Raw genomic sequence first — 24,957 nt, forward strand, 5'->3', positions numbered from 1 at the left:
TTTGTTAGCTAAGTGTGGCGAGTTGAATATCTGTATTTGGAATATAAGCGAACTGCATGTTTGTGCTTGTATGGACACTGTAAGTGGAGGAAAATCTGTTTTGGATTGATCAATACATACCAAAAGGGTGATATTAATTGTATTAAGTTTTACATACATTAATACACATTTTGAGGGGGAGTTTGTCATACTGCAGCTTATGATCTACATAGCACCAGATTACAATCACAATGAACAATTAACAGTTTCAATATATATAATTCTATCTTAAACGGACTTGTACTTAGTTATGGATGGAAAGCTGATGTAGAAAAGAGACGCATGCGACTGTAAATGGATCACGGGGCGCATGAATTAATGCGGCTTTCCATATATATATATATATATGAGAAATGCTACATATCATCTTACACCACACACTTTATATATTAAAATATTATTTTTTATTTTTTTTATTTTTTATTTTATTTTATTCTTATTAAACTAATTAAATTATTTTATTTATCATCCACACACTACATATTTATTATAGAAAAAATGAAAAAAAAATTAAAATAAGTGTGGTGTGTGAAGTGTGAGGATGACAAATAGATTTTTCCATATATATATATATAGCAAGTAGTACTCTAAAAGAGTGAGAGATGGTTAGAGAGAGATAGAGAGAGTAGAGTGAGAAAGGATTAATATTTTTGCTCTCTCCATTGATTTTGGTAGGGAAAACCTCTTTTTCTTTTAAATCTTTTGCAATTTTATGATATTTATTTTGTGTTTTTTTATATATATGTCTTTAACTAACTAGTGTTGTGATTTTTTTGAAGAATTGGTTATTGTGACTTGTTCAAAACTTGTGATTTGTAAGAGGATATTGTGAGTAATAGGTATATTTCTAAACTTTATTAAGATGTTTATATATTTTGTTGTGCTTTTGTTGTGGATAATGATGAATATTTTGATGTGTATAATGTGAGTTGATTGTGAATTTTGAAGGATTAGATATGGGTATAATATTGTGAGTTGAGTAGTGAATTTTGATTGTATATATTGTGAATATGTTTTGAATTGGATATTATTGATGAATTAGAAGATGTTGATGAATTAAAAGCAAATCTTTGTAATATGGATTATGTAATATGATGAATTAAAATGAAAAATTGTGTTGTGTGTATGCTTATTCTTAAAATGAAAATATAAATATTTGTTTATATTTATAGATTAAAATGAATATGTTTTACAATTGTGTATGTGAATTTGAAGCATATGTTGTGGTTATTTTTTTGGGACTATGTTTTGGTATTTGTGAATTAGTTATTGTTGTGCATATGTATATGTGATTTGTGAATTAGTTTAGTCTATGGAAAATATGTTTATATATTGTGAATTTGTGTATTACAGTATTTATTAAAATTGTTGGGAATATGTAAAATATTGTGAATATGTTTATATATTTTGGAAATATATGATATCATTTTGAATAAATTTGTGAATTTTTATTGAATATGTTGGGAATAATTTATTAAATTATGCAACATGTCATTAATTTAATGTTTATTTGTATTTCTTTTAAATGTTACTTATTTTGCAACATTTTTTTTTTATCAAATGAGTATATGAGATCAAGACAACAAGAGTTGTAGTCTCTCTTAGAGCAACAGTTTGATTTAGAGATGCGTTTGCAGGAGCAACATATAAACCAGGAGGAAAGAATGTGCAGTGAAGTTTAAGAATAAGTGCAGAGGGAGATGAGAGTCCAGATAGGGCGTGTTATGTCACTACAGTAAAATCGCGGTGGGCGAGGAAAGAAGAAAAAATGAAATCAATTCAGTTAATTTTCTCATTGTATAGAACTTTTAATATCTAATTTTACAACTATATAAAACATTGTTAGTTGTTAATTTGATGGTGTAATATGATGATACAATTTGTATATTTTTTAATTTTATGAAAATAGTATTTTTGATCTATACGTTCGAATGTATATAACAAACGTTTGAATGTTGGTTCACGTTACAACTAATGTTCGAATGTAATTACACAAAATTACGAAATAACGTTCGAATGTACGACCCAACGTTCGAACATATTCACTCTCAAAACGAACACAACGTTCGAATGTTTAAAGGATTTACGTTCGAATGTTTTGTTTGACGTTCCAACATAAATATGATACGTTCAAACTATAACCAACGAACGTCAAATTTTCTCATTCGAATGTCAATCAGTCGGGTTAACATTCGAACGCTCTTTTGGACGTTCGAATGTTACATATTGTGACAAATTTCAACTGTCACAAAAAATCCCACGTTCAAACGTGACATCAAACGGAAGACCTGCAACTGTCACTAAAAATGTTTTTTGTGTCACTAAAAATGTTTTTTGTAACGGTTGAATAGTAAACTGTCACCAATTGTTTTTCGTGACGCACATTAGGTGACGGTAGTCGTGACGGTTTCGAACCGTCACCAAATGTCTTTAGTGACATTTTGGTCATTTTTTGTGACGTTTTCCTCTGTCACAAAAGACCAATTGTGTAGTAGTGTGAGTCGATCACATTTCGTGCACGTATGGAAGTTTTTTCGTAATATATACATGATTACCCAAGTAATTATATATTGACAAGAATCAGGAGTGGATATATATATTTTTGCATCCTGATAATGTTAATTAAGATCAATGCATGCATGCCCTAACTAGCAAGGCATGCAGCAGGCCAGCAACTGGGGGCACTTCTTGTTATGAGGTACATGCCAAATTAATTCCATATCTGGAATTTCCAGAATAATGGCATCAAATCTTTTCTTATCTTTGTTATCTTCTAATCATATTAGATATATAATATATATTTGTAAAAGATAATATATTTTCTCTAATTGTTCTTTTAATCTCTAAAAATTTATAGGTTATTTCTATCGATCGACCGTCGTTTACAACACATTTCACAACTTTGAGTATAACGTAAAGAATTATAAGAAATTAAAAAATAAAAAATTACAGAGTGACCAAATATATATCAAGAGGATCGGAAAATCTACTACATATTTGATCTCTCATATATATATATATATACTATTATATTTAGGCTCGTCATGTTTTCCTGATAAAGTACTTTAAGGTGGGTTCTTTCCACTATCAATATATAGATAACTAGAGGGAAGAATTGCTAAAAGAATGCCACCAAATATAAAGTTGGTTGTGGCCCATTGCTCTATCGAGTGCGCAAATCGATTTTGAGTTCAATTGATTTTTTGAAGTAATAGCCTTTGTGAGAAATTAGTGAAAGTACAATATCTTCAGTAATTGCAGAAATCCTCCAGTTAGTGAGTTCTCCCTCAATAGATGAAATTACTAATTGAGCATCTCCTTCAAGAGAAATTGATGGATAATTTAGATGCTTTGCCAAACTAGTAGCCAACTTTGCTACTTGAGCTTCTACTAGGATAAGTAAGTTTGTAAGGATTTCCTCAGTCCAAATCTCTATGATTTCTCCTTCAGAGTTTCTACAGACTGCTGATGTTGTTGATGATGAATTTCTGACCGTTTCATCAAAGGAAATGCTAAAATGATCTACAGGGGGCGCTGCCATCCCGTTGTCAATTTTGCTTATTTCTTTCTGGCCCAAGCTTCAAGATTTTCTTGGTAGAAGAAGTTTAGTTGCTTAGAAGCTGTTTGCATAGACAAATCCAATTGGTAGTTAGTTATATCATTTCGTAGTCGCCATATAAAGTCTAGGATCAGAGCTGCAAAAATCTAGAACGGGTGTTCTTCTTGAGAGGTTAAACCAAGTTTCCTCTTTGGATTGAGGATGAGAAGGATTTAGTTATTTATAGAACTTAGACTCAAAGATGAGAGATTTAGAGGCCAGCTACTTTGACTCCATAGAATTCTAGTGATTGGGCATTCAATGAAGAGATGGATTAGAGATTATTCATTGTCATCACATAACGGACTTTGAGTCGTTGAAATATGAGGAATAAAGCTTTTGAGTCTCTTTTTTGTGCGAAGAATATTCCAAGCTATTTTCCAGAGAAAGCGCTTGTGACGATTATGAATCTTCAGTTTCCAAATTTTATCCATTCGGAAGCTAGAGGACATATTCACTGCTGAATTCTCAATCTCGGTAGCAAGATGATAAGCTGTTTTAACATAAAATTTCCCTTTTTGGTTTTTTGTCCATATCCGACTATCTTCTCTATGGTTGGAGCAAGGCAAAGGTATTCTTTGAATTTCTTTGATGCATTCTCGCTGGAATAAGGTTTCCATTTTATGGGCATCCCAAGTTTTAGAAACTTGGTTTATCAAGTTTGAGACTCTAAGAGTTTATGGGAATTCAGTAATATTGTTAAGTGGGATGGGTTTAAAATTTTCCAGAGTTGGTATCCAGGGATCCAACCAAACCCTTACTAATGAACTATTAAGAATTTGAAAGCAAGTACCTTTTTTTGAGAGATTCCGCGTCTTGAGAATGCCTTTCCAAAGGGTTGAGTTTGAAGCCTTCATTGTAGCTTGTTCAAAAGTACTGTTTTGCAAATATTTCTTTGAGAGGAGTGTTTTCTAGATACTAGTGTTTGGTTGATTCATTTCCCATCCTGTTTTTGCGAGTAAAGCTGCATTCACATTTTCCATGAGGCATAGGCTTAAACCTCCTGCTTTTTTGGGTTGACATATGGACAACCAAGATTTAAGATATAGCTTGTGCTTTTGATCCTTCTTCGTGCCCCAACAGAAGTTTTTAAAGTTGGTATTAAGAGATTTACATACCAACTTTGCGAGCCTATGTGTCAACATTTGATATGTTGGTATAGTACTTGTCACTGTTCTGATAAGCATAGTTCTTCCTACTTGAGATAATACCTTTGCTTTCCATCCTTCAAGTTTTTTGTTTATTTTCACCATCATTTCTTTATAGCCATCCTTCTTAGATCCACTCAAAGAAGTCTATATCCCCAAATATTTCATTCTGGCTTAAGTTCCCTTGTACAATAGATTGGCTAGAGTAATCTCACGTGTGAGCTGTCGGTATTTCTAGTGATGAAGATTGATAACTTTTGTTAGTTGACTCGTTGCCTTGACCAAAATTGATATTTTTCCAAATTTTCTCTAATCGATCTTACTGTTCTCACTTTTGCTTTCCCAAAAATTATCAAATCATCGGCAAAGAATAAATGAGAGATAGAAAGGCTATTTCAACTAATTTTGATACCTTCTATTTGCCCTATTGCTTCATATCTAGCTATGAGTCTTGAGAGTACTTTTGTACATAGAATAAATAAAAAGGAAGTGATTGGGTCCCATTAGCAATAATAAAATTTTCTTTGATATAACGGCCTAGAACAAAAGCTGCTAGGAGAGGAGATATGATGTTTGGGAGGGTTCTCTTCAAACGATTGGCCATGATTTTTATGATGATTTTGTAGATGACGCTTGTCAAACTAATCGACCTATAATTCTGGGGAGAGTTTGGATTTTCTATTTTTGGAATAAGAGCAATATTTGTATGGTTCATATGCCTAAGCAATTTACCACTTCTGAAGAAATTTTGAACGGCTGCAATGACCTCTTTTTTAACAATCTTCCAGCAGTGTTTGTAGAAGAGGGTCGTCATTCCATCTCGACCCGGAACGTGATTCAGGATTTGCTTTAGTGCTTCGTATATTTCTGCTTCTGAAGGCAAGGCTGTAAGTAATTCATTCTCATGATCCGAAATTTGTTTCTCAAAAAGGTTTTCAAGATCATCGAGGATGGTGGGATTCGACGAAGCATAGATTGTCCTAAAATGATTAATGAAAATTGATTGATCAATGATATCCTAGTCCATTGTCCAATTACCTGGGCTTATTTTAATGGAGTCAATTCCATTTCTTCTTCTTCAGATTGTTGTTGAGAGATGATAAAATTTTATGTTCAAGTGACGTCAAAAGCCAATTTATTCTTGATTTTTGCCTCGATAATGTTTCTTTATATTTAAGATGTTCATGAAGCTGAAGTTGCAAATCTTTTTCTCTTTGCAAACCCCATTGTGTTGGAGGATTAATTTGTAAGTGGTTAAGCTCCCTTTCAATGTGCTGAATATTTGCATGAATTTTCCCGAAATGAATTTTTTTCCAAAGCTTAAGAGTTTTTTTAGTATTCTTAATCTTGTTGCAGAGTATAAAGGCTGGGTTGTCGTTGAAATTTTTCTGCCACGCTTCTTGGATAATAAGACTACTAAGTGGATCCTATGTCTAGAATTCTTTAAATTTGAAAGATGTAACTCTTCTCTGTATTTTTGTTACATTTAGTAATAAAGGATGATGATCTGAGACTGAGTTTGTAAGGTGCTGCATAGTTACATTTGGAAAAAGTAATTGCCATTTTAAGCTTGCTATTGCACCATCCAGTCTTTCTCTGGATCCAGCCACTGCTATAATTTTTATTTCAAAGAAATCACGAGTGTAGACTACATCGAGCTAGTGTTGTAAAGAAAGTAACGACAGCGAAAAAAAAAAACTTAATTAGTGAGAACTGCAAGGTGGAGGATACAGTCTGCCACTGGTGGTGGGTTTGATATTAACGCATTGGAAAGTAGCCGGCCCGTCTCTTCCACTGTATCTGACGTCTATGTCAGTGACCTTCACATCTTGACATGGAAACGACTTGCTACAAAGTAGTTTGACCACATCCTTTGTACTAGCTGTTCCTCGTATGTTCTTGAAGCTAATGTTGCTGATCTTAACCTTTGAAGGAATCTAGCATATATATATATATATATAAATATATATACCGGCCCAACGACCACCATCAGATCAATAAAAGTATTAGTTATATTCATTAACTTTGAATATTAATATGAAGTTAATCACATGATGTACACAACATGCATGGTTGATATACTAATGTATGTACGTACCTGCGCTTTGCATTGATTCCATGGGCAGTATAGTTGATCTATGAGCATAGAGGTGCTTACATTCTTCATGAGGAGATTCTCGAAACGCATGTCAGAAGCAGTCCCGGCAAAGGAGTTAGGCCAGGTCTTGATTCTCACGCCATTTTGTGTATTTATGAATGTGCAGTTAACAACGTTGACTCCAACTACAGGCGCTTCATTTTTGTACTTACCAAGACTTCCTACGCTGATTCCATGGCCAGGCCCGCAAGTTACTCCCTTGATAAGTATATTCTCACTGCCATCACCAAGAGAGATACAATCATCACCGGTTGCAATCTTTGTATCAATAATCTTGATTCCAGTTGACCGCCCAATATGGATTCCATCTGTGTTGGGACTATGATCGGGTGCTATGACATTTACGTTTTGGAAGGTAACGTTTTTGCAGCCCAACAAATTAATGTGGAACTGTTTGCTATCCAATGATGTTATGTCCTTGATCAATCCATTGGTGATGAAATCGAACCTTAAGCTCTGCTCATGATAATAGAAAGGATAATTAATTAGCGCCATCGACAAATTGCTTACTTAGGATGAAATTAATGTTGGAAATTATATACAGATGATCGACGTTAGATAGAAGTGATCAAAACTCACAATGGGAAGGTCACCGCAGTATCTAATACCGGAACAAGATCTTTTTCCCCAAACGTGTTTGCCTTTGGCATCAAAAGTTCCACCGCCAGACAAAGTGAAGCCATCGATCCTCTGAAAATTGACCCAACTACCAGACTTGAAGTAACCTCGGTCGCCTGGGGCTAATAAAATGCCTCGAACCTGAAGCTCGATATGACCCTTGCATGGACCCATAAACTGCACTGCTCCCAACCTGTACGTCCCTTTTGGGATCACCACTGTGTTCGTACCCGGTGTTTGACACGCATCTTTCCAAGCTTTTGTCAAAGCCTAATTATTAAAGACCACGCAAAAATATTTTAATTAATTAGTAATGCCAGAAAATATAACCATCATGCGTAGTACTATATATAGTATGATGAGAATGAATGCATGGCATCGATCGGACGTACCGCATGCAAATTAACATTATATATATATATATAATAGGTATAACGTACGTACCGGGGTGATATCTGAATTAACCTGGGCTCCGTACTTTCTGATATTAATGTTAGCACCGGCAGCGGATGCTGCAGCCAACAACAAGAACAAAGCAATCGTGGGGAGATTCATTTTCAAACCCATTTTTAATTAATGGTTTATGATGATTTTGAAAAGAAAAATGGGTTTGAAAAAAGAAAGCTAGCGCTAGTACTGGGTCTGAATTGGCTTGGCCTGTTTGTTCGAATATTTATAGTGCAAAGAAGAAGCTCTTCACCACTACTACCATTCCAAACAAGTACCAGCTTATAACTAACTAATTTCATTTTTGTACGCGCGCAAGATCAGGTCTGCATGCATGGTTTTAGGCAATATTTATAGTTAATTTTACGGCCAACCACGTGTTATATATACCAAGTATATATTAGCCTTTAATTAATTAGCCAATTAATTGGGCGCTCTAATTAATTTGAATTAATAGGAATTAAATTGCGATCTAACTAGCAGCTTTCACTATATATATATTTGCCCCCGTGCATGCCTTGCAGACACGTACACCTACAGATTAATAATGATAAAAAAGCTAGCTAACTACTAGCTACACGAACAGTACTAGGCCATGAAAACACGAAACTTTGTCCAACTAAGTTAAAAAGCTAGGCAAAAACAATTAATTCATGATCACAACATAGTACATGTTTTAATTGGACCTAATTATAACCAAGCCGGGTGCTAGCTAGCTACTGCCACCCGACTTCTATGGCCTCAATTTTGGGAGTTTCCATGAAGTTGTGGATCTTCAATCTAGCTAGTTCCTTCCCCCCCTTACATGCAACTTAACCCACGAATGATACAATTACGTAAACATTATCAAGTAATTGGTTTCAAGCTTTATTGGTGTTGAGCTCGTGTTCTCCACTATATATAATATATATATATATATATATATATATAAATATCAAACCAAACTAAACCAAAATGTCGTACGAAATACTCAATATTTACACCAATATCCTATATATACAACCTCCGTCGACGAAACAAAAATTTTAAATCCATATATATAAACTAGCAGATCAAAGTTGATATGGGTTTGAAATTGAGTATTTCAACCCTATCATTAGTACTTCTTGTTTTCCTAACATCGGCCGCCAATGCCAAATCGACTATCTTTAATGGAAAAGTCTTCTTTCAAGTGACTTGGGTTCCCATATAAAGGATGACTCCTCTACTCAAGCACAAGATCCTGCAACTTAATTTTAGGAAAGATATTTGTAAATATTCTGCAACAGCCTTGCAAATCACGGCCAAAAATCTTGTAACAATTCATGGCTTATTTTTAGCATCCTTTCCTAGAATAGTTTTGTATACTCTTGTATATATTTCCATACGAGACTCTGTAATGTGTGTGTGAAAAATATTCCTACAATAGCAATAAGAATTCCTTTCAACATACTGTTCTTTGAATTTCAATATGGTATCAGGAGAGCCTTCCTCCACCGAGAATTCGATCCCTACCACCGAAACCAACCATCACACCATTTATCTCCATTGCCAAAACTTCTCAACAAGCTTGGCAAAAATTACATACACTATATGCGAGTAAGTCTCGCACCCGTGCCATGCAATTGAAAGAGGAACTCACTTTGATCAAAAAGGGAAATCAATCAGTTCATGATTACCTGCATATGGTCAAAGCTCTTGCTAATGAAATCTCCTTCATTGATCATCCTATTTCTGAGGATGATCTTACTCTTTATATACTCAATGGTCTGGGAACTGACTTCCGTGAAATCGCCGCTCCAATTTGTGCTCGGGAACATCCTCTTCAGTTTGAGGAACTGCATGACCTCCTTGTAGGTCACGATGCATATCAGCGGCGCCTTGAAGCCGCATCCCAACAGCTGGTTGCCTCAGCCAACTACTCTAGTCGGAGCCATGGCTCCTTCTCTGCAGGTACCAATTCTAAGGGCAACATGAAGACATCTGGGTCTAGCCGACCCAGTTTCTCTCCATCTCAAAATTCCTCTTCGGCCCACTATCGCCCAAATGGTGGCCCCCGTGACAACAAGAAAAATAAGCCCAATGGACAATGCAGGTACACACCCAAATGCCAAACATGTGATCAGTTCGGCCATATTGCAAAACAATGTTCCTGTGTGCAATTTTCTGAAGCAACAGCACATTGTACCTCCGTCTCACCAGCCACAGATACCAAATGGCTCATTGACTTAGCCGCATCCCACAATATCACTGGTGATTTAGCTAATTTATCTATTCACACCGAATATGATGGCACCGACGAGGTTGTAATCGGTGATGGTTCAGGTTTGCATGTCTCTCACATTGGTTCACATTGTTTTACACTCACCTACACGCACCTTTCATTTAAATGACACTCTTTGTGTTCCTCATATTCAAAAAAATCTTATTTCTGTCCATCATTTCACTACTCAAAATCATGTCTTTATTGAATTTCATCCTTTTTATTTTCTTGTTAAGGATCAGACCACAGGGGTGGTTCTACTCAGAGGTGCCTGTGAAAATGGTGTTTACACCCTTCCGGAATCAATGGTAAAACCTTCTTCAAAAATTGTTGCGAATGTGCATGAACGGACATCCATTGATGGGTGGCATAAACGGCTTGGACATCATTCCAATAAAATTGTTTACCATCTTGTCAACTCTTTCTCTCTTCCAATAATAAATGAAAAAGTTCCTCAACTTTGTACCTCTTGTTCTGTTAATAAAGCACACAAGCAACCATTTTGCCCCACTAGTTTTCAAAGTCATGCACCGCATGATTTAATTTATTAATGGATCCTTCAAATTCGGTTGGTATTGATGGATCACGCTATTATTTGATTTTCCTACCATTTTACCAAATATATTTGGTTCTATCCTATGGAAACAAAATCTGGAGTTAGCACCATTTTTCCCCAATTCAAACATCTCGTTGAAAATCGATTTCAAGCAAAAATCAAATCTATTTACTCAGATAACGGTGGTGAATTTGTGGCTTTAAAAAAATATTTTTCTATTCATGGCATAAGCCACTACACCACCGCTCCTCATACACCACAACAAAATGGTGCTTCCGAGGGGACACCATCATTTAGTTGAAACCGGCTTAACTTTATTACATGATGCATCTCTCTCTTTAAATTATTGGCCCCATGCATTCTCAACCGCTGCATATCTGATAAATAGACAACCAACACCTCTCTTAAACAACAAATCACCCTTTGAAGCCCTGTTTCAACAGCCACCGAATTACATGAAATTAAAAAAGTTTGGTTGTCTATGTTTTCCCCTCACCCAGCCCTACAATTCCAACAAGTTTCAACCCAAATCAATAGCCTGTCTGTTTGTGGGCTACTCCTCGGCCCAAAATGCATACAAATGCATTGACCCCAAAACCAACCGGATGTATCTCTCACGCCATGTCCTCTTTGATGAAACGCAACCCGGTATCCCTCAAACTCCCGAACCTTCATCGTCCCCTGCTGTGCCACGCATCCATGCGCATGCTCCGATGCAACCTCCACCAGTGATTCCGGCCGGGTCTAACTCCGTTTCGGCACCTCCAGGTAACGCCTCCTTTCCCTCTTCTTCTATTTCTCACAACATTGAATCTGCTCTTGCGTGCCCTCTTTTTTCTTCATCACATGAAAATCATGCTTCTTCATCTGATTCACACACAAATTCTGGCACACACGAGACTAGTTTACCCATCAACCCCTTATCTGTGTCCTGTGAACCCCCCACTCAGATCCTTACCCGAACCCACTTCATGACCACTCGGTCGATGAACAACATTCACAAACCCAAACAATTAAATTCAGCCACTAAACACCCCATTCCCAACACCATTGAACCCAGTTGTGTGGGACAGGCATTACGTGAACCTCACTGGAGAACAGCCATGTCTGAGGAATTGACTGCGCTTATGCGCCATAGCACCTGGGAACTAGTTTCCCCACCGAAACATTGCATACCCATCGGTTGCAAGTGGGTATTTTGTGTTAAACGCAAGGCTGATGGAACTGTTGATCGGTTTAAGGCGCGACTCGTGGCTAAAAGCTTCAATCAACGTCCTGGTTTAGACTACAAGAAAACCTTTAGCCCCGTTGTTAAACCCGCTACAATTAGGACTATTTTAACAGTTGATGTGATGCAAGGATGGCCCTTGAGACAACTTGACGTAAACAACGCTTTTTTGCATGGCTAGTTAACTGAAACTGTGTATATGACACAGCCTCCGGGCTTCAAAGATGCCTCAAAACCGAATCATGTTTGTCGGCTGAATAAGGCCATTTATGGCCTTAAACAGGCTCCTAGGGCCTGGTACTCTGCATTAAAATTGGCCATCTTGGATCTTGGTTTTACCAATTCAAAAGCGGACTCTTCTTTATTTATTTTTCATCAAGGATTTGTTTTGTGCTATTTATTGGTGTATGTGGATGATCTGGTCATCACTGGCAGTAACAATCAGTTTGTGTCTCATGTCATTAACCAACTTGGTATTCGTTTCTCATTAAAAGACATGGGTCGCCTTCATTTCTTTTTGGGCATGGAAGTTATTCCGACAACATCAGGGTTGTTCCTCTCTCAACACAAATATATCCTGGATCTTCTCTCCAAAACAAATATGATAGGTGCCAAAGAAGTTTCCACTCCCCTGTCCTCAATCACAACACTGAAGCTAGTTGATGGCACTACTTCATTTGACAGTACTGAGTTTAGACGTGTGATTAACGGACTTCAATATTTATCTCTCACTCGTCCAAAAATTTGTTTCTCAGTTAATAAACTCTCCCAGTTTATGCACAAATCTACTGTCACACATTGGGCATCTGCCAAAAGACTCCTTCGTTACTTGAAGCAAACACTTTTTCATGGCATCCACATCAAACAAAAATCTGGTTTTGATCTCGTAACATACTCGGATGCTGATTGGGCCGGTAATTTTGATGATCGTACTTCAACTTCCGCATATTTCAGCTTTATTGGATCTAATCCTATCTCTTGGAGTTCAAAAAAACAAAGGGTTGTTGCACGATCGTCGACAGAAGCTGAATATAGATCACTTGCAAACGCTGCTTCAGAAACTGTATGGCTACTCTCCTTATTCAAGGAACTCCAGCTACCAATGAAAGGATCGCCCAAAATTCTGTGTGATAATTTAGGTGCCACTCACCTAAGTTTTAATCCTATGCAACACTCTCGAATGAAGCATATTCAGATTGATTTACACTTTGTACGTGATATGGTTCAACGTGGCATTCTCAATGTTCATCATGTAAATACTCAGGACCAACTTGCTGATTTATTGACAAAACCATTATCAAGACAGCGCACAGATCTTCTTAAGACCAAGATTGGCTTAGCCGACGGCAGCTCCATCTTGCGGGGGCGTATAAAGGATGACTCCTCAACTCAAGCACAAGATCCTACAACTTAATTTTAGGAAAGATATCTGTAAATATTCTGCAACAGCCTTGCAAACCACAGCCAAAAATCTTGTAACAATTCATGGCTTATTTTTAGCATCCTTTCCTAGAATAGTTTTATTTACCCTTGTATATATTTCCATACAAGACTCTGTAATGTGTGTGTGAAAAATATTCCTACAATAGCAATAAGAATTACTTTCAACCATACTGTTCTTTGAAAATGCGCACCAACGCTGACATGGAAAATGAAACGGCGCGTTTTTGGTTTCATTTGAAAGAGAGATTTCATGTTTTGTGGAGCGGGAAGCTTATTTCGTCTTCATCGAATGGTGCTTTCTTGTGTTTTCTATCCGTTTGAAGACTGAAACTAGAAATCTCCTCCGTCTTGGACAGCAAGAGCCACGTTTCGTCGACCCAGCAGGTATTCAGTTGCAACCGGATCTCACTTACGAAGTTGTTCCGTCGCGGATTTTGGATTGGAAGGAGCAACAGTTGAGGTCCAAGACGATACCTTTGGTTAAAGTGGCTTGGGGAGATCCGTTAGCACAAGACTTCTCTTGGGAGCGAGCAGCGGACATGAGGGAGCAGTACCCGTATTTGTTCGAATAAGGAAGGTATGTGTTTTAATCTTGATCTCAGTTGGTTTCTGAGCGTTTATGTGGCTTGCTTTAAGTTGGTGGTTGATTTGCAATTTTGAGGACGAAATTGTTTTTAAGGAGGGGAGGATGTGATGACCCGCTTTTAAGTGTATTTTCGCTTAAATGGTTGTTTTTATTTTAATTAATATATTAGTTTATTATTTTAATTTATTTGCGTTTTAAAATTGGTTTTTTTTATTTAATTTAATTTGTTTGATGTTGTGTTTTATTTCTTTAGGTTGTTTTGTGGTTTTTAATCTTTTTGGCGGTTTAGTTTCGTTTCCCGGAATGAGGATTGGACCTCATTTCTTTTCACATCATTTTTCCTTTTTCTCTTTTTCCTTTTTTCTTTTTTCCTTCTCTTCTTTTTCCTTTCTTTTTCTTTTTTTTTTTCTTCTTTTTCTTTTCTTTCTTCCCCGCGTTCGAACCCCCCCCGAGCTCTCTCTCTCTCCTCCCTCTCCCTCACGCCGGACGTCCCTTCAACAGCCCAGACCGCCGCCGTCCGGCCACCGTTTGACCCCCCACTGGTCCCATTCTCTTCCCCTCCCTCCGGTGCACCACCCCACCCAAGCTCACCCCCAACCGGCCGGCCATTTGGCCGGAAAAAGCCCAACAAAGCCGCACGGTTTTGGCTCCGATCCGCCGCCGTCGCTCCACCTCCGGCCACCATTTCTTCACCACTTCATCACCGGTCTCTTGCCGTCCTAACCCACCCATTTCTGGCCTCCAACGACCACCGGAGCAGCTCCTACGAGCTTGCTTTCCGATTTGGGTATTTCGGCCATTTTTCGGCGATTCCGCCGCCACCCACGGCCGTTCATCACTTCCAATAGCTTCACAACCATCCCTTGACCACCCCCTATCAATCTCGTGTCCTAGTTTGTCCCCGTTCAAAAGTGGGTTTTTCAGACCCACGGCCACAGTGAATTTTCACTGTGACGTTGCTGTTTTTCCGCCGTTTGCAACGCCGCTTGTTTTCTAAAATTGCCATATAGCGCTGTAGGTATTTTCCAAACCCTATTTTCAGATTTTAATATATATTGCTCATTCAATTATTTACTGTTGTTGGTTGTTGATTCCGGACTGAGTCCGAGGAGTTTCGGGGGTTGGATGGATGGAGGACGGAGTTGCCTGTTTATTTGATTTATGATTGTTGGTTTATTTTATTATGCATTATTATCGCATTGCATGGTGCATGCACGTGTGTTTGTGGAATTGTGTGAAAAGCCTGTGTATTGGCGTGAGTGGTTTTACGGGTGCGTGTGTATCATGAGCCCAAGCCGAGATGGGTTATTATCTCGGTGGAGCTCCTCTGGTCACTCGGGAGCGGAATAAACTGAGTGATGTCCCCTGAGTTGTCGAGAGCGATGACGGGAGCGGGGCTAGGGGATGCTTGGCTACGAACGCGCCGGGCGCGGAACCGGGCATCGCCCTACTCACCGACTCCGTGGCCCTTCGCTGGCGAGGGCTAGAGGATGCTTGGCTACGCACACGCGGGGCGCGGAACTGGGCATCGCTTGTTAGGTGTCACACGCGCGGTGGTACTCTGCGGTGTGGCACTGGAGCCAGGGTGTGCGGATGACCCCTAGGGGAGGTCATGGTGCACGCGGTTAAAATTGGATAATGGTTTGTGAGGCCAAATGGGACTTTCGGCATGGGCCAGATGGACTTCTGGCGAGATATTGGGCCAAATGGACTTTTGGCGGCCAAATGTGACTTTTGGCGTGTTTTTTTGGAAAGGATGTGTTTTTGGGCCAAATGGGTTTTTGGCGTGTGTGGAAAACTTGTGTTTTATGGGCTTTGTGCATTGGGTATGTATCATGCATCTTGTTTGAGTTTTATGTGTTTTTATCTGGTAGTGTTTGGGTTTTACTTACCTGCGGTACCATTTTTGGTTCCGTAGCCTTTGGTGCAGAGTTAGAGGACGAAGAGGAGGAGGCTGAGCCCGAGGATGCGGCTCCGCCGGGCTGCTGATGTGGTGTTTTATATTTGTCAAAACTGTATTTGTGTTTTGTAATATTTTATCTATGTATGTTTTAAACAGCTTGTATTATGTTAAGAAAAATTCTGGTACTTAGTTACGACTTTCGTTATCCGCTGCGTGTTTCTCTGTACACATATGTTGCCTTGCACACACTCGGCACCCATCGATGGGATGGTGACCCGGGTTGTCACCATCCGGACGTCTCAATTTCCCCGTGTTCGGGCGTGGGGATTTGGGGGCGTCACAATCGCCATTGACATCTCCTCTCCTATCAAAATCTCATTGAAACCATCGAAATCTCCACCCCCATCGAAATCTATTTCCCTATCTGAAGACTGTCCTCCCCCATTTGAGGATTGAAATCACTAACCCTAACCCATTGTTGTTCCTCCCAAATCTGAAACTATCCCTAACCCTAATGCTGCTTCTCCATTCCCCAGTCGTGTTCCCCCATTTCCGGACCTGCCTTGATATTCCCCATCGTAATCCCGACCCCACAAGTCACAACGCCTGAGTGCCATTTGTTCTTTGTCTTGCTCTGTTTCTTCAATCTCTGAACACGCCCTAAAACCTTCACTGGAAACCTTACAAATTCGTGCTTGAATGCATAGGCGCATGGTCAACTCAAAATTATCGAGAATATATGTAGGTAATTCAGAATCAAAATCGAGGTGAGTTCTCTTGAATCCTCTTACCTATTAGTTAATCATACTTCTTTAAATATTGATGGGTATGGTTAGTGTTTTCTTTATCGTAGTTGGTTTTGGATAATGGAAACTACTATTGAAAGTTTTTCCCCTACTGCTGTTGGAGTGTGGATAGCTCGCCATTAATATGTTGACAATGAATATGTACTTGATTTTGTTGTTGAAAGGAAGAATGTTGATGATTTACGTTGTTCATTCAGGGATAATCGATATAGGGACCAAAAACTGAGGCTTTTGGTATTTCAAATAACTCAATGCCTTGTATTTCGTTCTTGAAGTTTCCCTGCAGCTGTTATTTCTGGTGTTAAAATTTGCTACACACACATACATAAATGGATGGTTGCTTTGAGAGTAAAAAACTCTTGCTCTTGTGGTCTGTTGAGCATGCTTAAAGCTAGAGCATTTGAAGTTCTTTCCTAGTAATTTTAGTTTTAGGATTTCACTTTGCTTGTGCAAGAATTTGTTACTCTATCTCAGGCATGTGAATAAATGCCATGTAACTTAATTAATTTTCATTTGTTATCTGAAGTAATCATTATTATTTTTGTTTTGATTAGCTATTCTGCTTGCTCGTGCTTGTGTGGATCCAAGCCAGTTTAATGATATTTTTTTTCCTTATCTTGTTAGTGTGCTTTTAATTCTTTAAAGTCTAAGAACAAGTTTCACCTTTGGGGAAGCCATTGCAGGCATGGAGATTCTTTGTTGTTTGCTTTGGCTCGTGCATAGGTACCATAAAATTCATTTTCACTTGTACTTATCAAAAAATAAATATTCATTTTGATTTGTAAAGTTGTAATTAACTCGAGAAAGTTTTTAAAACCGGTTTCATGTTCTCAATATACAATGGCTAGTGAAATGGCTTTCAAATACAAGTATGGAAGTAGTTATGATTGATGACCAAGTCCTGCTGGATAGTCACCGTCGTTGTTGCTTCGAGTGTAAGGTACCTAAGTGGTATAGGATTGATGTTGCCCATTGAAGCAGTTTGCAATGGGTTAAATACTCTAATGCTGTGTGATCAACCACATTGTCATACTGGAGGGATAGTTTAATAGATAGGTATTCGATCAGCCATGCTGTCATGGAATCACGTGTTGGGTGGTTTAGCTAAAACTTGTCCTTGAGTTAAGCCTAAGTTGTATGCAAATGTTACTTAAAAAAAAAAAAAAATTGTATGCAAATATTACTTCTAAAAAAAAAGAAAAAAGTTGTATGCAAATGTTGAGACTTGAGATAACTTATAAAATGAGGAAGTGCAAAGATAGTTCATATATTGTATTCATCCAAAGTTGGGGGCATTAAGAAGTTGGTGAAGATTTTCCATCTTTGAGTGAGAAGTATGGTAACTATTCTAGAAAGAACTTCAGACTCCTGTTATGATGCAAACTAGTAAATTCTTTCTTCAAAATATGTTCTCTCTCTCTCTCTCTCTCTCTCTCTCTCTCTCTCTCTCTCTCTCTTGAGCTACAGTTCATTGGCTAGCTCGATTGACTTGCTCTATTTTCTTTTTTACTCACTTTTAAGTTGGTGCGTGTCTTTAAGCTCATTCACCTTTGTAAAAATATTGCAATTCTACTTCTTTTGACATGCTAACACAATGATAATATGATTTGAATCTCCTAACTCTTCTATGCTCTCAAAATATATTTTTATGAGTTGCCTTTCTTTTCCATAGCAGGTTATGTATGTCTTTGTAATGCGTCCTGAGAGCTTGTCGAAAGCATATCAAGACTTCATCCAAAAGATCGATCCTGTTGTGCAGCCTGTATACAAGGCATTGATTTTTGGAATTCTATGAAAGTAGTTCTGATTTTTAACATTTTTTTTTTCCTTGGCTTGACGCTTTTCACCATGATGTGCTTCTTGGGCCAAAATTCTTAAGGCACATTTATTTCTTCAAGATCTTTGTGGTTTAAACTATATCAGATTGAAGGATGCAATCTTGTCGTGACCTAGCCTGTTCAATATTTAAAAAAACAAAATTTAAAAGGAGGTTGATCATTTTTTATGTGTAATATTAATAGGGATTACCATATTGTAACTATTTTAGATGGGCAGATAGTAATGAAGACAGAGAGAACAAACTTGTAAAGAGAGAAAATGAATTGTTGAGAAAGGAAGAAGAGCTCCACAAGATAGAGGGTGAGATCGAGAAGAGGGAGATGGTGCTTCACAAGATAAATGATGAGATGGAGAACAGGAAGTTGGCTATCCACGATGATCAAGTTGATCTTCGAATGAAACAAGCAGAAGTGCAGCATTCACGCACACTACTTCATGTTTATTGGGGATTTGTCATAGTTATTTCATGTTATTTAATAGGATCCACGTGAATTCCCAATGTTGGTTTGCTTTTGTAAATAAAACTCTACCAATCTGACAAGTTATGTAATGGATGGGTTAGGTTATCTAAAGAAATTGTTAGGTTATGTAAGTTGTGTTGTATGCTGGTGGAAATCTATTAGAAATCTATTGTACAAATAAGTACAATGATCATGACCAATTGTTATGTTATCCTTATCTCTTTAGCAAATTATTGGCACTGATTAAGAACACTTGTTGTATGTTAATGGAACTCTATTTTTTGTACTAGATAGTCCAAGTAATGATATTTACTACAAAAATATTGTTGGGAAGTCATACTGTACATAATTTCAAGTTGCTTGTGCATCTTCTAGTTAGTGTTTGAATGATCTTGCACTGAGCGAATTCAAGAAAGTAACTACTTCAACCAACTAACTACAGTTGGATGAATGCAGGATGAGCACTTGTTTGTGCTCTGTCATAGTACCTTGTTTGATAGTCCAGGGTGTAGGAGCTACTGATTCCAGTTTATAGAAGGGCAGTGCTCTATTGATGCCACACATATTCTAACATCCCCACCCCACCCCACCAAAAAAATAAAAAATAAATAAAAAAGGAAAAAAAATTTGAAGATCACTATCTTGTTTGCTTAAGGATATGAAAGTTGTTTGGACAATTAAATTTGAAACTACCCAGTTTGGAAAAATAAATAAATAAATAAAAAACAAAAAAAGAAAGAACAAGAAAAAAAGAACTCGGAAACTTTTACCCACAAAACGCAGATTGGCCATGACAGATAATAGAGGAAACTGGAATATGTTATTCATAAGGAGATCAAGAAGCTAAGTTCAACAGGGGGATTGTTATTCACGTGAGGCCAAAACTTTAACACTCTTTACCAGCAAGAAAATGTTCAACAAGGAACAACAACAATATCTACATATTACAACATAGTACAACAGTGGCTAGCTACATATTACAACAACAGTAGTTTGAGAGTACAAGGAACAACAACAACAATAGACTCTTGATTTTAATACAAGGAGTTTGAATCTTCAGCTTCTTACAATAAGCTCTCCGCTCGTGTTCCATATGCCTTAACTTGCACTTGTGAGCAAAATAAAACAATTACCTAATTTGACTGAACACAAATGGACGTTACTCATCAAAACGATTGCAGGAATACAAGAAATTTCACAAGAGTCACCAAGTAACGAGAGAGCTAAATATGAACAACAGCAAGAACACCTAAAATCAAAAGAAACCACCAAACGCTTAACCCATCCCTCCATCCAGAAAACTTCAACAATAGAGAAAAGATGGAGATTGTAGATACTAGTGATTAGAAATAGGTGGAGGGGAGCTGTTCATGGGTGTTTCGGCTGATGAAAATTATTTGGTACACGAAAATTATTTTGCTCTAATGCAGTGGGGGAAATGTGCTTACCTACCAGAAACTGCAGGATTCGACACTCCAGAAGTGGGGTCGAAGCTTATGGCCAATCTGAAGACAGTGTTGGGATTGCTTGGTGGAGGAGAAACAGAGGGATGTCTTATTGCAGGCGAAAGAACGAGTGGGAGAGGAATGCAAAAACGGGGATCTGAGTGGGAGATGAATGCGAAAATGGGACTTGGTCATTCCTCTTGTTTTTCAAAAAAAAAAAATATAAAACAATTGCTAACGTGGCACCACGTCAGCAAGTCTGTCTGCAAATTCGTCCACAAGTCGCTTGTACCTAGAAGTACTCATCTTTAATATTGTAAAGAAGTATGGAGGAAAGGTTAAGGAAGATATCATCCTGGTAGGCAATCTTGAACTCCCAACTTACTACTTTGAGATAACAAAAAGTATAAGTTTTATGCTAGCTAATTGCATCCTCTGCTAATTAAACTCAGTTTCAGGACTAATCATTTTGCATGCAGACTTTGACAAATGCTTGGAAGGATCGTGTGCAACGCCAGGTGAGACTAAAGTTGTGGTACTAGCTGGGACATAAAGGTTGGGCCCAATACAGTTAAATGGTCCATGCAAAGGTCCCATTGAGCTTAAGGCCGTTAGAGGCACCTTACAGGCCGGCTCCAAGAGACCTTAGTTTCTTCAAGTGGGGCAGTTGGGTTTGCTTTGAACGTGTAACCAATTAACTTTGTCAGGCAATGGAAGTTTTGATGGCCAAGGAGAATCTGTTAGGGATAAATATAGCGGTGTGATTGAGCTGAAATATTGCACATTTTTACTATTTAAAACCAATGTATTTTAAATTCATCATGACATTATTATTGATTTTAAATAGAAAAATGGTTAAAATGAATAAATCAAAGTTGTGATTTTAATTGATTAAAAGCATGAATTTCTGCTTGAATTCTACCAACTATTGATTACTGTGCATTCTGATCTGTTCCTCTAGAATTGAGAAACAAAATAAACTAGGTCGATATTGGAATGGCTTCACATGTCTTCATTTTCGTTATCACAGTTCATTGGACACATATTTTTGCTCTTTGTGCATGAGTTATGAGTTCACATACTTTAAATATATGTATATTTTGTTTATCTTGCATATTTGGTTATGTCTTTCTCTTCTATTGATTCTCTACTTTTCATTTCCATTTGTTCATGCAATGCCTATTCCAGGCCTTTGTTCTACAACAAAAAGGTGATTTAATGAAGATATCATGGATCCAAGCATATATGGTGATGAATATAGGCTTAGAGCTTCAAGAGACCAAGTTTAATCAAATCCAACAAGAAGTTTTTGTGTCCACCGAAACTATATGAAGAAGAAGGCTGCTACTCTCCACCAAATTAAACATTAAAAAAGTTATAAAAGGCCGCTTCCTTTCCATTGAATTAGACAATCGAAATGAAGGAAGAAAGAAAAGAAAACATGTGACAAATTGAAGAGAAGCCGGCTTTGTTGAAGGGTGAAGAACATGTGATGAATTTCGACTGAAATTGATTGGAAGAATGAGTTTGCAACTTGGGGCAGCTATTTATATATATATATATATATATATTGCTGGATGAAGAAAAGAAAGGAGAGATGCCTTGCTTGACTCTTGAAGAGAAGTCGGCTGCTTGAGTTTGCAATCAAAGGAAGAAGCCGTGCTTGAGTTTGCAATCAAAGGAAGGAGCCGTGTAAATCAATGGAGACATGTGTTGGAATGAATTGTGAGGGAATTTGGACCGGTCAAAGCAGTAGGTGAATGAAGGAACATGTGCTGAAATTGAAATAACAAATTGAAGAAACAAATTGAAGAGTTAGGCAAGAGTTAGGCAAGAAGTTAGGCATGTTGGACTTGGTTGTTTGGTTTGAATTACTAAACCAATTGAATAAAATAATTGAAGAGGAAAATAATGGAAGACACAGCAATTGAAGAGGAATGCAATGCAAGACACAAAATAAAGAAAGAGGAATGCAAGGCCGAAATTGAGTGTGAAAGCAAGATTGAAGACTTGGTTGTTGGGTGTGAATGCAAAACCAATTGAATGAGAGATGAAGTAGCCAAGATGTTTGGCTATAAAATGAGGTGCACACCGAAGCTTTAAAGTAGAACAATTGAGAACAATTGAGGACAATTGAGGACAACTCAATCTTAGAAAAACACAACTCAACACACAATTTTCTGCTATGTATTTGAAAGAATTAGCTCCTTTTTGTTTTAAGAAATTTTGTTTCTCCTTTTAGTTTCAAAGCTTTGTTGTTTTAGTATTTTTTTTAGTGTATTAATATTTGTTCTAGAATTGTATTTCATTAAGTGTAATACCTTAATTTCCATTAAGTTACTAGTTTGTTTCATTACTAGTTTGTTTCATACAATAAAAGAAATTGTTTTAGAAGTTTTTAATCAAGTGTGCTATTTTGTTTCATAAAGAATTGTTTTAGAAGTTCTAAATTAATTGTGTTACCTTAATTTATTGCAAGAAAGATTTGATTTTAAGCTTTTGTTTTTGTTTTTGATTTTTCTGAATATCATACGTGAAGAGCAGAGGAATTGTTCTAGAGTTTTTATACGTAAGAAATTGTTCCTTTTCGTTTCAAATTTCAATTGAATCGTGAAAGGACGTTTTCGTTTAGACTTTTCGTTCCCTATTTTATTTAACTTCAAGTTTAAAGTTTATAGAATACTTTTGAGTTTCTGTTTACTTATTTCATGTTAATTATTTGTCTTACTTCTTTAAGTTTTCATTTAATAATGATTACAACTGTTATGTGTTATTTTAAGAATTCGTGATTTAATTACAAAAATGAATTCTAGAATCTTGGTTTTGGGTATTTTAAATTTTCCGTTTATGTTTTGTCGATTACTTTCTAATTTAGTTTAATGCTTAATTTAGTTTTATTAATTTCTGAGTTTAATTTATTAGTCTTTTACATTCCAATCCAACAAACAAAAAAATTCAAAAGACATGAATCTAGTCCATGACTAGTACCCTTTTTCATCCATTGCATATACTATCATATTATTTTCTCTTTGTGAAGTTTTTCACATTTTTTCAACAAGTTTAATTTTAAGCAACTTTTCCCTGAGGAGACGATCTAGGAATTTATTCCTAATTATTACACGACATCCTCCTGCACTTGGGATAGCATTAGTGCTACTCATTTTTGAGTGAGTCACGGTGCCCTCCCAATTGTAAGTTTGTGACTTTTATCTTCAATGAATCTGTCCCTAATATACAATAGCATTCTCATATATAGAACTTGCCCATGAAAAATATATGCACTCTAACTTTGTGGATCAGCTAAATAATGTTTGAAAAATGAACAGAACATAAGGTTCGACTTTATCACCAATTCAATGATTCAGGGCGTAATGTCGTTGTTTAGCAAACAGTTCCACGTCCATGTTTTTCATTGCAAAAACGTGACCCTATTGCACTTAAATATTAGAGCACTTGAAGATAGTCCCAACATAGATGGAATCCACATAGGGTGATCGACTGAATCCGTGTAATAGACTCAAAGATCGAAATCAGTAATGATTGTATCTCTCTTAATGATGGCAATCAGGATATACTTATCCAAAAAGTAGCTTGTGGATCAGCATAAGAAGTCTTGGTAAGTATGAGAGTGAAGAACCTGTGGTTGGGGTTAAAGTTGTAGATTGCAACCTAAAATATGATGAATGGCGTAAGAATCAAAACATAGTCTGCTTCCCTTCCTGGCACTGCCTCTGATATGCATTTTGAGAACATCTACATGAGAAATGTCAGCAATCCTGTCATCATAGATCAAGTTTATTGCCCATGGAATCAGTGCATGCAAAGTACAGGTAATTATATAATATAAAGTCAGTTTCAATTTATTATCTTCTTGTTTAAAGTTGAAAAAGTATTACTCATATCGCAAGTACTATTTTTGTTATGTTTCTTGGTTCTAGATTCCCTCGAAGATTGAGATTAGCGGGGTTAGCTTCAAAAACATACGAGAAACCTCTCAAACTAAGGTGGCCGTCAAGCTTCTTTGTATCAAGGCAATACCATGCATGTGAAAATGTTGAGATTAGTAATATAGACCTCGTATACCAAGGAAGAAATGGACCTGTGACATCTCAATGTACCAATGTTAATCCCACCATGTCGGGCAAACAGAATTTCTTTCTTGTACTCTTAAATAAATTTGCTAGCTAATTACAAGTTAAGTGTATTTCTGATATAAGTAAAGTGCAGCTTGAGTTTGTATGAAAGTACTATTGGAAAGCTGTTTTGGATTCATCAATGCCAAAACAATGATGCCATATTAACTTTTATATATATGTATAAATACCCATTTGGGGCAGAGCTTATCAGCCTATCTACATATAAATGACCAGATTATAATTACAATCATGCTAATAGTTGTTCAATCTTGTTTTAGATTTCTTTTTTTTTTTTTTTTTTTTT

General features: G+C 37.0%; 1 protein-coding gene across 1 annotated transcript; it reads right to left on the minus strand.

Moving 5' to 3' along the window:
- Positions 1–6,341: 6,341 nt before the first annotated feature.
- On the minus strand, positions 6,342–8,222 carry LOC122307877 (exopolygalacturonase-like). The gene is made up of 4 exons (XM_043120991.1): positions 8,006–8,222; positions 7,523–7,831; positions 6,884–7,399; positions 6,342–6,722 (listed from the first exon to the last, which is right to left on the minus strand). Exons 1-4 carry the CDS (start codon positions 8,126–8,128, stop codon positions 6,489–6,491), a joined length of 1,182 nt encoding a protein of 393 aa, XP_042976925.1. The 5' UTR covers positions 8,129–8,222; the 3' UTR covers positions 6,342–6,488.
- Between the last annotated feature and the right edge of the window lie 16,735 nt (positions 8,223–24,957).

This window comes from Carya illinoinensis, chromosome 4, assembly GCF_018687715.1.
Source record: "Carya illinoinensis cultivar Pawnee chromosome 4, C.illinoinensisPawnee_v1, whole genome shotgun sequence".
In the NCBI taxonomy this organism is placed as follows: Eukaryota; Viridiplantae; Streptophyta; class Magnoliopsida; order Fagales; family Juglandaceae; genus Carya; species Carya illinoinensis.